This window comes from Sinocyclocheilus grahami, unplaced genomic scaffold (genome assembly GCF_001515645.1).
Source record: "Sinocyclocheilus grahami isolate Dianchi unplaced genomic scaffold, SAMN03320097.WGS_v1.1 scaffold482.1, whole genome shotgun sequence".
NCBI classification, from domain to species: domain Eukaryota; kingdom Metazoa; phylum Chordata; class Actinopteri; order Cypriniformes; family Cyprinidae; genus Sinocyclocheilus; species Sinocyclocheilus grahami.
The window spans coordinates 220,209-233,959 of NW_015505661.1; the positions used below are offsets into that span (position 1 = coordinate 220,209).

Sequence of the window (13,751 nt, forward strand, 5' to 3'; positions counted from 1 at the left end):
TTTGCATTCCCATTTGCTCAAATAGCAAAAGAAAAACTCCACGATAATGTTTTCATGACTTTCAAAAAAAAAAAAGAGAAAGAGAGACTGACAATGACAGTCAGAAGAGAGAACAAAGTCAAATTTACTGTCACTCCTATAGACACCGTATTAGAAACACCCTCGCATTAGCGTTAATTCATTTTTTGTAATTATAACAAAATATAGTGTTATAAATGTACATACATTTAAAAAAAAAAAAACAATGTGAAAAACTTTGGAGGATTTATGATGCTGATGACCGTTGAAACGCGTCATCACAGTCTTGTGAAAAGGGTCCATAACAAAGATAAAATACTGACAAGGATTTTTATCTTCGCCCACTTTGGCCTAAATGTCTGCCATTCTTTTTATTTTATATTTTGTTGAGGTGTAGGAGGTGTTATTTTTCTGCACTCTTCCATTTTTAGCAAATAAAGAAAAATTTTGCTCGTACATAACAGATCGTTTTGTTTGAAACAATTTTTGTGATGGTTTGTATTTTTTGTGCTCTTTGGAACATCAATGTCTGTTTAAGTGATGAACTCTATTACTTATGTTTGTTTTCAGACATGATAACAGACGTTTTATACTTGTGCTACAACTTTTTGACCTGTGCTACAAAATTTTCAACCTCTGTAGCACCAGTGCTATGTGCAAAAAAGGTTAACGTACAGCCCTGTGCTTCCAATATTAGCTAGCTTGGAAATTTATCATAAAAAAAAAAATCTAATTCTGGCTGATACAATCTTTAATATATTGTACATCTTTAGTCACATTTGATATTCATTTGAGGTTAAACAGCATCTCATTCATTCTTTCTTGATTCTTGATCCCATGATTTATAGCGGGATTAGCTACGACAAGCCTCTGCCTCCTATCCAGGTCGCCTCTCAGAGAGCTGAGAGAATCGCTAAAGAGAAGAAGGTGAGATATAAGTAAAATAAGTATAATAAATAAAAAGTGTTTTGTTTTTTTTGTGCATTTTTATTTATTATATTGAACGCTTCTCTCTTTTCCTCTATCCTCTGCTGCCATAGGCACTAGCCGAACAGCAGAAGGCTCAGCAGTTAGCCCAGCAACAGACTACAGGAGCCGCCCAGCCTCAGGGAGCTGCTGCCCAGCCACAGGCCACTGCAGCGGCCACACAGGCGGCGGGAGTGCCCCAGCCCAACCAATCCGGAGCAGCAGCAGTCCCCAACACCGCTGTACTGGTTAGACTCCTTACGTACACCTGTATTTAGCTCTACATTACCCAAGATGAAGGTCTAACTAATTTCTATATTACACTTATATTATTCATGTTTGAACAACTGTTCCAAAGTTTGGGTTCAGGAAGATTTTTGTCTCTTACACTTACTAAGACTGTTTATTTGATAAAAAATACAGTAAAAACACTAATAATGTGAAATAATATAGTTTGAATGGTAATATTACAATTTAAAATTTTTATATATTTATATAAAATGGGATTTGTTCCTGTGATGGAAAAGCTGAATTTTCAGCAGCCATTACTCCAGTCTTCAGTGTCACATGAAACCAAACTAATAAGCTGATTTTAAGAAACATTTCTTATCATTATCAATGTTGAAAACAGTGGTGGTGTTGATTTTTTTAATGTAAACCTTGATGTTTATTTCAGGATTCTTTGATGCATAGATGATGCAAAGAGAGCAGAAGAAGAAGAGTCTATTTGACATAAATCTTTTGTAAAATTAGAAATGTCATAATTGTCACTTTTGATCAGTTTAATGTGTATTAAACTAGTGTTTAATACACATTAAAGTATTCATTTCAGTAGAAAAAATCTTACTGACCCCACATTTTTAAACAGTGGTGTATTATATTGTAAATGTATAAGGCTATATGTTGTTGATCTTATTTGGGTATTGTTGATTCTCAAGACTGGAGCTATCAAGACCGCTGCAGTGGGCACAAGCATCCAGCCAGGTATTATCACATTACACAACGTTTACCTGTACTTGTTGATCCAGTTGTGAGTGCTGTTTATATAAGTGCTGATCTATGTATGTTTCTGTTTTAACTTCAGCAACAGCTACAGTAAGTGGAAATGTGATTGTAAACACTGTGCCTGGAGTTCTTCCTGGTCAGTTCCAGGCGAACAAACGTCTGGCGTCTCCTGTCATACCTGTGAGTTCTGATCTTACACAGATATATAGATTAGCAGCTGATTTGATTAGTCACAGCAGTGCCTGCAGTGTGACATGAAGTCCACATTGAAAGTGTAGAATACAATATATATTCAGTTTGATCTGTTATTTTGTTGTGAAATTGCTTTTCAACTGATTTGTACCATTCTGTCCTGTTTATGTGTGTTAAATATTTGTTTCCTCAAACAGACGGCAGGAACTGCCACGGCTCAGGTGGTTCACACTCAGCAGAGAACTGTGCCTGCAACAGCGGCCCCAGCGGAGGTTGTTGCCATTGCGACGGGTCAGAGCGTTAGAGCCGTTACCCCAGTGACCGCATCAGCTGTAGTGTCCACTAATCTGACTCCTGGTCAGTCCCAAACACGCACGCTGGTGGCTCCAGGTAGACCAAATGCCATCCTTAGAGAAGCCATGCGTGTTTTGGGTTCTCTGGTGGCAAAATCGATTCAGAGAGTCACACTTCCGCATTGTTTTTGTGTAATCATATCTAGCTGGATAATCTCCCATCATTGTATTCTTAATCCATTATTTTTGCTTCTCTAGCTCCCGGGATGCAGTTGTCTCAGGGTAAACCACTTACGCCAGCTCAATTCCAACAATTACAACTCAGACAACAGTTGCAGCAGCAGCAACAACCACCACAGGCTGCATCTCCACAGATCAAAGCAGTAGGAAAGCCACAGCAGGTACACACACTATTAGTATGGAGGATCCCATATTTGTTTTGCTTTTGCTTACCTATACTAAGGTATTAATATGGTGAAGGATGTCTAAATGCAGTTACAGTATTGCTCAATGTGTTTCTCAACCCGTGCTCCATGTTGTTTTTTGACATTTCCAGCGTTAGCCCTTATGTTTCCAACATTGGATTTAGATTTACGAGGTGACTGATTTCACTGTTGCTTACAGTGTTTAGTTCCTTTAGTCATGTTTTTAACTATTTCTGTATTTGTGAAAAATTATATAAAATGATTTGAAGTGTCAAAAGTATAAATTGTGTATAAAAAAATTATAAATGGTATTTTATAGGTTTATTTTTTCATCAAATTATTTTTATTGATTAGATTTTGAAATATTTCCATTCTAATAAATCTATCTAAATAAATGAAATTGCAGCAGCATTGGAGTGTAATGCCATGTATATCAGCTTTATATCTGCCATCAGCCACCCTACTCTCAGCATATTGTATCGTCCATCATAAAAAAGTTACATATTGACTTTATACATACATGTTAATGTTAACATTAGGTTAGTCATTAGTCATTACATTAGTCCCCAGAATGTGTCTGTGAAGTTTCAGCTCAAAATACCTCACAGATCATTTATTACATGATTTTGAAAATGCCTATTTTGAGTGGAAGCAGAAACACGTGGTTTTCATGCATGTATCTTTTAAATGCAAATGAGCTGCTGCTCCCCGCCCCCTTTTCCTGAATAGGTCTGTGCCTTTACAGCTTGTACCTCAGATACTGTCAAAAACATCTGTTTGGTTTTGATTATCATGTCTACCGCGCTGAAATTGTGTGTTTTAAAGCCATATCAGTTTAAACTTCTGATATACGATTTTCTGAGCTCACACATCCGAAGCACATGCACAGAAAATGGCTGTCACATGGCATGTGAGTACTAAATTAAGTTGTCTTTCATGTCTTATCGAGCTTAAACTGTGAAATACACACAAGTTTGTTAAAACACACGTAAGTTACAAAAACAGTAATTTATGTGTCTGTGAAGGTAAACAGCTGGGAAAGAAATCGCATTAGATCTGTTTTAAGTGATAGCAGCGTAATAGGCCTATATAGTATCTATACTGCTGTCTACACTGTTAATATGAGACAAACAATAAAATAAAAACGGAAAATCACTCACTGCTCTGAACTGAATAACTTCTGTAGCTTTAATAAGAAGACATGTCTTACTTTAGCGTGAAGATAAACATGGCAGATTGTGTGTGGCTCACTCAGGGTGGGGTCTCCGCTAATACAGCAGTGTCCGTCAACAGTGGTGCGTGGGGCTTGTAAAGTGCGATGTCACATTTTACAGATTTTGTGAATGTCTTGTTCCGAAACGCTACTTTTGATTTATGGGGATTTAAAAAAAAAGGATTTTTATAATTATAGGGTGGTTGTGTATACAAACTGCCAACACACATTTATGTTCAAACAACATGTAAACTTGAATTTTGCATAATAGGTGACCTTAAATGTTTCAGCAGCTAAAAAATCACTTTCATTTTATTTTGAAAAGTGGCCAAAAACAAAGAAAAAGCTTTCTCAATAAAGCCATTAGTCTGTTGTTCTTTAGAGAGATAAAAGCTATTTCATGCATGAGGGCTTTACATAAATCATTAGACAAGAGAATGAAAGAAACCTCTGTCTGAAGTGTTGTTGTTGTCAGAATAGCTTGATCGTAGGTTTAATGAGCAGTTACCTACGAGCCAGTCACACCTACAGAAAACATTCAGTTAAACCACCTGAATCGTAATAAACTTACCGCCTCAATGCAGAAAGTCAGCGCAAATCTCGGGGAGTTTGAAAAATATAGTGATTAGTAGTCATTTGTAAATATCTGCTTATCTCTATGTTCTCTCCAGGAGTTGTTTAAGAAGCAGAAGCTGCAGATGGCCCATCAGCAGGTTGCGGCGGCGGTAGCTGCAGCTCAAGGTCAGCAGGCTTCGTCTACTCAGCAACCGCAGCAGGTTAACACCACACCGGCAGCTACGTCCAACCCTCAGATAGCTGCAGTCGCTACGCCCAGAGCAGGAGCTGTGCTTGCTGGAAATACCGTCACCAACTTACAGGTGACCAGACTGGTAAGCACATACATACACACCCAGATTAACCCTTTCACATACACTTGAATGCACATTAACTCTTTATATGCCTTTTCATTCAGACACGTGTCCCAGCCCCTGGACCCATTCAGGCTCAGCAGGGTCATAACGCTCAGGTGACTCTGACCAAACCACCTCCTGTCGTCTCAGTTCCTGCTGTGGTTTCGTCCGCCGGAGTCACGACTCTTCCGGTCACTGTGGCTGGCATTAGCGTTGCCATTGGGCAAGCACAGAAAGCAGGTACAGACTGAAATGAGTAGACTGACTAGTCCGTTCCACTAGACTCTAGCAGTGTCGTTACACATTACACATCTCCTCTGGAATCAAACAAATCTAAATAGAAATTAACAAAACATAATAAAAGCATAACGTAAAAGCTAATTCAAAATAGTAATAAATAATATAATAGTATATACTGATGATTAGATTAGTCATGGCTTCGTAAGTGCTTATTTTGTACCTATTATTCCATATATTTGGAATTTGGTGAATGTCAAAGGTGATGCCAGAGTTCCCAAGTAGGGCTGCACGATATTCATCAAAATAAAATCAATGGAGCAATATGGCTTTCTGTGATTTATCAAATTGCACAGGCTGTGATTTGATTAAATTAATATATAAACACTTAACTGGTTTCAAACTTGCTATTTATGCGTTTAATTTGTCAAAAAAAGTGGGCATGTGGCCTGTGAATCTCTAAGGGATTAGACATTTCACTAACTTATTGTGAAGCACCCTAAACCTAATCAATTATCAGACAGAGGCTTACAAAGACTGTAGTGAATGGTGAAAGACTGTTTATTGCAGCATTTCTGACCATGAATCAACAGTGGAGAGGCTTGCTTTCTTTACTCGCCTACATCGTTTCCGTGTCAGTAACAACCCTTTAGGGGCTCTTGTAGACTGAAGCGTGTGTGTTTTTGTGCAGGTGGTCAAGTGGTGACACACCCGTTCCAGGTGCAGCAGGTTCAGCAGCTGTTGCACAGACAAAAACAGCAGGCAGCCGCACAAGCCGCTGCGGTCCAGAAGGCAGCACAGCCACAGCAAACACAGGCTGCGATACAGCAAAAGGTACCAATCAGCCAATGTGATTTATTTTTTAATGAAGCATTATTTGTGTAAATGTGTCTTCAACCCTTCTCTCCTTTCTCTCTTTATCTCTCTGTTCAGCTGGGCACGCAGCAGGCCGCTCAGACCACAGCCCAACAGCAGCAGAAAGTATACACCGCCACCACTCCACTTCAGCCCGCCATTAAGACCCAGTTCTTCGCCACCTCCATCGGACAGCCACAGAAACCTCCTGCAGCACAGCAGATACAGGTAAGAAGTTAGGCTCTAACAGCCAGCACCTCTCTAGCACGCGCTCAAGTGCAAAGCCTGACATGTGGTGTGATCAGAATGCAAGTATTTTGATGTGCAGTTCCATGTAGGGGTGTGCGATATATATTGTCTGCGATAATATCATAATTGTTGTTTTAACTTTGTGTGATTTTTGACATTATCGAGTATTCTACATTCAAAACACCCCTACACTGTGCACGCATATATTACGTGAAGTCTAGACTAATGCGCGTGTGCATTTATAGTATGTTCTTTCACTGCATGATTCAGTCTATTAAAATACATTTAGAATGATCACAAAATTCAAGATATGGGGACAGAAAATGTATATATTTATATCATTTCATATAGTTAATCAATATCATACAAAGAGTGCCGTTTTGTTCTCCAAAAATTACCATGATTACAAATGTAATATTGATTGATAAAATTTTTTTTTTTACAACAGTTCAAGAAACAAGAAGTTAATTAAGAGACTTGCGTTTTAGATACCATATTGCCTGTTTTTGCGCTATTTCGACAACATAAATAATTCCAAACACAGCCACAACCACAACGCTGCTTTGCGTCTCTGAGCAACATGACAGCTTTTCATTCCTGAATGAATCAATGGTTTAAATGGTTCGGTTCAATCGCAATGACTCACTTATTAACAATGACTTGCTGCCACCTGCTGGTGGTTTTAGGCCATGTCCACACGTACACGGGTATTTTTATAAACTTAGTTTTTCCTTTTTTTTTTTTTTTTTTAAATCACTGTCAAGAGCATGCCAAACCAACAGGTGGCGATATAATCTCAACCATAAAGCCATGTTGGCCAATCAGAAGCCTGAAAAAGTCTCCAGTAGGCGGAGATAACAGCGCAGGCTCCGACGTCACAAGCCAAAAACTCCAGTTTTGCTGTCTACACAATAATACTGCAAACAGAGTTTTTGAAAATCTTCACCCTGGCAGGCGTTAATTTCACATTGAATGTTTATTTTTGTTATTTAAATAATTCCAAATAATAGTATATAAGGTAATATAGCAAAACATTATTTATGCATTTGTAACTGCAGGTTAAATCATTACATGTCCCTCTGAGCTGCATTAAACAGTGTGTAAATACATCTAAATGCTACTTCAGATGCAGCTTCTGTTTCCTCTGCATTGCAGATTAATTTTATTGATATTGATTTAATTTGCTTGGTAACAGCCCAAAGGTCTTATTATTCTAATTCATTGATTAAATGTAAGAATTTGGCTCAAACGATAATGGCTTTATAAAGGTAAAAATGCCCATAAAAGGTAAAAAAATCTATTTAAACTTATTGGGAAAGATTAATTTCTATCAGTGTGAACTGACCACCACACAGAATATGAAGAATATCAAAAACTTCAGGAGTCAGCTATCCATAGTAGTCCTTAGAATACCAGGACATAACACGCAAAATATTGTCTAGTTATCGATAAAATCCCTGAAAATATCGAGAATTTTTTTTTTCTCTTCAATATCGTACACCCCTAGTGTCATGTAGTGCTTTATGTGTGTGGTATTAGTGCCCAGCTCGGCTTTGTAGTGATTTTCCCTTCTGCTTGTAGGTCACTAAGATTCCTCAAATAGTTCAGCAGCAGATAGTATCCTCACCTCAACAGGTAAGTGTTTTAGTGTTGTGCTTTGTGTTTGATTGCTTAAATTTATTTGGTGCTTTTTTAGTGAACATGAAGTCAAAAATGACCTTGTTTCCTTTCTTTGTGTTTGTTCCTGATTTCGTTGCACCTCTGAAATTACTTGCCTTTTTCGCTGATTGGTTTTTGTTTGTTTTTTTATTTTTTTTAATATAATTAACGTACACTAGAGTTCAAATATTTGGGGTCAGTAAGATTTTAAAGACTTTTATACTTTTATTTGGCAAGGATGCATTAAACTGAACAAAAGAGTCAGTAAAGACATTTATAATGTTACGGAAGATAACTATTTCAAGAAAATGCTGTTCTCTTTAAATTTTTATTCATGAAATAATACTAAAAATGTATACAAAATATATATTGCCACAAAATAATCAAGCAGCACAACTGTTTTAAACACTAATAATAATCAAATCTCGCAAATCAGCATATTAGAATGAAGGATCATGCGACACTGAAGAATGAAATAATGGCTGCTGTAAATTCAGCTTTGCATCACAACGTTAAATTATATTTTAAAATATATTAAAATAGAAAACAGGGTAACACTTTAAGGTGTCCTTGTTACACGTTACATGTACTTACTATTATAATAAAAATAAATTATGCATAATTACATGCAAGTAACTCTAAACCAAACCCGAATCCTAACCCTAACCATATACTAAGTACATGTAGTTAATAAATATTACTCAGTACTTAAATGTATAATTACACTGGAACAAGGACACCTTAAAATAAAGTGTAACCAAAAACAGTTATGTTAAATTGTAATATTTCACAATATTATTATATATTACTAAGACTACATTTAACTGATCCAAAAAAAAATATATGTGTATGTGTGTGTGTATATATATATATATATATATATATATATACAAACACACACATTTAAAGGGGTCCTATTATGCTTTTTCAACTTTAGTTAGTCTGTAATGTTGCTGTTTGAGCATAAAAAAGATCTGCAAAGTTACAAAGCTCAAAGTCCACTTCAAAAGGAGATATTTTATTTAACAGAAATCACTTTTCAAAAACTACAACAGAGCCTGTTCTAGTACACCCCCAAAACAAAATCAAGACTTTGTAAAAGAGCATAATAGGACCCCTTTAAAAGGATATTTCACCCAAAAATGAAAATTTGATGTTTATCTGCTTACCCCCAGGGCATCTAAGATGTAGGTGACTTTGTTTCTTCAGTAGAACACATATGATGATTTTTAACACAAACCGTTGCAGTCTGTCAGTCATATAATGCATGGTAATGGTAACAAAATCTATGAGAGTAAAAAAACATGCACAGACAAATCCAAATTAAACCCTGCGGCCCTGTGTACGGGCTCTGGCGTAGTTTACGTTAAAGGGTGTGTTGATATCCAGCCGAAGAGCAATCAACCATAACTTCAGGCGAGCAGGCTCAGAAGTTGGGAATACGTGGAAAGTCACCACTCCCAAATGATTTCGCGCGAGAGAACGTAATCGTTTAGTTTTAAGTCGGTTTGAACAATCCGGATAAGCGCAAGTAAGTACCATTTTGATTAGCCGTCGTACCTACAATGACTGTGCACTGTGTAAACAATGAGTGACGTATACTCGTGAGAGATCACTTCCGGCGCTTACGTAAACTACGCCAGAGCGTGTACACGCCTCACGCACAGGATGCCGTGCGCGCGCCCAAAGACAGTTGGACATAGTGGTGTATTAGAGGTAAAAAATTATATAAATACTGTTCGGTTTCTGGCACAAACCGATCGTTTCGTGTCTTAGGACATCAATGTGTCGTCACGAGCCGCAGGGTTTAATTTGGATTTGTCTGTGCATGTTTTTTTTACACTCATAAATTTTGTTACAATAATTGCCATGCATTATACGACTGATAGACTGCAACGGTTAAAGTTAAAAATCATCATATGTGTTCTACTGAAGAAACAAAGTCACCCACATCTTGGATGCCCTGGGGGTAAGCAGATAAACATCAAATTTTCATTTTTGGGTGAACTATCCCTTTAATACTAATACTATATTTACACTTTTATCCCAGTTATATCAGATTCTTCTAATATTTTTACTTACATTACTTTACATTACATTACATTACTTACATTACTTTACTTATCTTTACTTTTTATTAATATTATTATTTTCATGCAATCCTAGTTCTTTGATTATTACAAGTTATTGCAACTCCTGATTCTGACAGCTGAATTGATTTTGTGTGTGTAGATCCAGGCTCAGCCTCAGACAGTGGCCCTGACGCAGGCAGGACCCACAGCAGGTTCAGCACAGGCCCAGGTGCAGGTCATCCCCACAGCCACCGCCACAACCACACAGGTGGTGCAACAGAAGCTCCTCCAGCAGCAGGTTGTTACGGCAGCAGCCTCCCCTCAAATCCAGACCCCGCCGCCACACAGTCCGGCCCAGCAGCAGAGCGCCGCGGCCGCCACCGCCTCAGAGTCTCCAGCGCAGCAGGCCGCTGCCACCCCACAGCCCCAGCAGGGCAAAGGAAACACCCGCACTGGTACTGCCATGCGCTCCAAAACCCCTGCCAAACCCAGCGGTGGCAGCTAGAGAGTGATCGGAGGAGAAGGTACTTGGGCATAACATAGGGCTGTTTTTTTCCCTGCATTTTTTTTGGAAAGACTGACCCTTTGTAATACAGGAACTCACCATTGACAGTCTGGATTGAGCATTTTACAATTTGAAGCAACACTCCTAAGCGCTAACCACGTCTCATGTTAATCAAACATCATTCTGCCAACGGACTGTATGGCCAATCCTTTCCTTTTTTTTTTTTTTACAGATTATTTACTGAAGCTCCTTCCTCAGGAGTCGAGCATGACTTTAAAACAGTATGACGGCTCGTTTTCATATTGAACTCTTTACTGAGCCACTAAATGCTTGCTGTACTTTTTCTACCATGCTACGTGCTCTGTTTATACAGTGTTTAACATGTCATCCTTCAGGTCATGGATCAAGTGCGTTTGGATCACAACAGCCATCAGCTTCATCACTTCAACACTTCATTTGGCGTGCCAGGAACTCTTTTGGCAGGTCATCTCAACATTATTCATAATGTTCAATAAGTCAAATTATATCTGTGTCCCCCCAATGTTTTTTAATAGGTGTGGTGGTGTTGTCCCTTTGCGGTTTGTGTCAGTAAATATCCTTTTATTTAAGCATTTAATGACGATAATCAAGATTAGCAAGGCTCGGTTAACCAAACTCATCCTTTTGGGATGTAGAAATGGCAAACTACCTTCAGTTCGATATATGTGACCCATTCAAAAGCTCCCTCTCTGTAGAAGAATTGAATATATTAGCTTGTATCATGAAACCCACCTAAAACTAATTCTTGTCACCGTATACACAAATTCAGCTGCATGGATGGATACCATCTGAAAACTCAAGTGACGTGTACTTGTGTGTGAAATGTTTGTGTTAAGTGGTACAACAATTCAGAGTGTGATTTAACAGTAAAGTAATAGAAAACCATCCCGTGCTGTAGCCAATTCATGGTAGCGGCAGCTGTGGGAAGTATCGCCCTCCCAACTTCAATTTGGAAGAAATGTCATCGCTGAAAACACATCTGTGAAATATTTCCGTTTTTCTTATGCATAGTTATGAACAATGTCACCATTAGTCAGTTGACACAGACCTCAGCTTGGCTGTTAGTGTGTTTACATTGGCCTGCTATCTTAAATCAAGACTTTCCCTCTCTGTATCTAAATCATATAATGTCAGGGCTTTCAGTCATAAATACGTCTTTTTGTATTGATGTTGGGTCAGGAACACATGTAAATAACTCGGGAGGGAGACAACAGCATTTGTATTTGTAAAGTAGTTGTGTATTCATTTAATTTTTTTTTCAGCCTACTTGTATAAAGTGTTATGTTTTTACACACGTCTGGCTTATGCTGTCTTTATTTGTCCGGATGCGTATTTGTATTTTATTCGGTAAGCTGTCTTAGACGGGTATCGGATTACATTAAGTCAGCGGTTCTGCCTGGAGTCCATAGATATGCATTCCTGTATGTCTGTGTGTGGACTTGCTGAGTGTCAGCACACTGGCCAACAGGGATTTCAGCAAGATAACGCATTGAATCTTGCCTGCTCAATACAAAAACACCTTTTACTCCAGCAGCAGTGGTTCTCATCTTTAGCAGTATGTTATACTGATTGCAGCCACAATCATGGTCATTTTTTCCTGTTTAAAAAGCTTACAAAAAGATCTTCCAGTAGTGACCTAATGAAGGAATGTTTGGTACTGCAAGGTGAAGTTTGTACAAGCTTCGATTTGACTAGTGTTCATATCTTGGGTAATCCATAGGGGGGCGCTCTTTTCATGTTCTGTTTTTGTGATCATAGCTGGTCTATTGCAGATTGGAGCAAAGCAGTAGTGTTTGCAAATTAAACATCACTATTAGTTTTGTTTATGGTCAGGGATTAGGACGAGACCTTAATTTAACTCCTCTCGCACCGTTTGTGCTATGGACGATGCCTCAAATCATATTGCTTCCTGAGAAGAGGGTATGTTATTCCTTTCCCAAGTAATTAGACATAATATCTGATTTTTAGTAATCAAATAGCAACACACTGGCAACTGCACAGCAATTCCCTTAAATTGTGAAAGCAACTTTTGCAATGCAAAACATAAACCTGTATTGAATTACTGTATAGTGTAATTCTACCTGTATATTATAAAAAAAAAATTGTAGTCCATTACAGTGTAAATTAATGGTCAATAAAATTGTTTGGTTACCAACATTCTTCAAAATATCTTCTGTGTCTGCATAAAAGTGGTCACATTAGTGAAAAAAGCTACATTGTCTGCTGTCGACAGTGTAGTAAAGCACAAGGCACCACATGCACACTCATTAATTTTTTTTCTTTGCGCATAAGAAGTATTCTCATAGCCTCATAAAATTATGGTTGAACCACTGTTGTCACATGGACTATTTTAACAATGTCTTTACTACCTTTCTGGGCCTTGAACGTGTCGGTTGCGTTGCTGTCAATGCAGGGTCAGAAAGCTCTCGGATTTCATCAGAAATATTTTAATTTGTGTTCTGAAGATGAATGAAGGTCTTACAGGTTTAGAACAACATGAGGGTGAGTAATTAATGACAGATTTTTCATTTTTGGATGAACTATCGCTTAAAGTCCCTTTAAAACTAATCAGCTTTCTGTTGCAAATTCATGTGAAACTTTGAATCCAATGTTAAAGGGATAGTTCACCCAAAAATGAAAATTCTGTCATTAATTACTCACTTTCATGTCGTTTCAAACCCATAAGACCTTCGTTCATCTTCGGAAGTAAAGTCAAGTCACCTTTATTTATATAGCGCTTTTAACAATACAGATTGTGTCAAAGCAACTGAACAGCATTAATTAGGAAAATAGTGTCAATAATGCAAAATGACAATAGTAAACACTCATTTTTCAGTTAAATACAGTTCATCATTCAATTCAGTGATGTCATCATCCATCTCAGTTCAGTTTAAATAGTATCTTTGCAATCATTTGCAATCAAGTTTACGATATCGCTGGAAATGAAGTGTCCCCAACTAAGCAAGCCAGAGGCGACAGCGGCAAGGAACCAAAACTCCATCGGTGACAGAATGGAGAAAAAAACCTTGGGAGAAACCAGGCTCAGTCGGGGGGCCAGTTCTCCTCTGACCAGACAAAACCAGCAGTTCAATTCCAGGCTGCAGCAAAGTCA

The 13,751-nt window shown here is 38.0% G+C and overlaps 1 protein-coding gene across 1 annotated transcript in view; it reads left to right on the forward strand.

Moving 5' to 3' along the window:
* The window catches only part of LOC107553820 (E1A-binding protein p400), a 39,362-nt gene extending 27,429 nt beyond the window's left edge, over positions 1-11,933 (forward strand). The window contains exons 40-51 of the mRNA XM_016236125.1: positions 867-945; positions 1,059-1,232; positions 1,923-1,968; positions 2,069-2,169; positions 2,379-2,571; positions 2,733-2,875; positions 4,784-5,002; positions 5,086-5,263; positions 5,952-6,094; positions 6,194-6,343; positions 7,946-7,999; positions 10,256-11,933. Coding sequence (XP_016091611.1) covers positions 867-945; positions 1,059-1,232; positions 1,923-1,968; positions 2,069-2,169; positions 2,379-2,571; positions 2,733-2,875; positions 4,784-5,002; positions 5,086-5,263; positions 5,952-6,094; positions 6,194-6,343; positions 7,946-7,999; positions 10,256-10,600 — 1,825 coding nt within the window. The 3' untranslated portion in view covers positions 10,601-11,933. The remainder of the gene's footprint in view (positions 1-866; positions 946-1,058; positions 1,233-1,922; positions 1,969-2,068; positions 2,170-2,378; positions 2,572-2,732; positions 2,876-4,783; positions 5,003-5,085; positions 5,264-5,951; positions 6,095-6,193; positions 6,344-7,945; positions 8,000-10,255) is intronic.
* Positions 11,934-13,751: the final 1,818 nt, after the last annotated feature.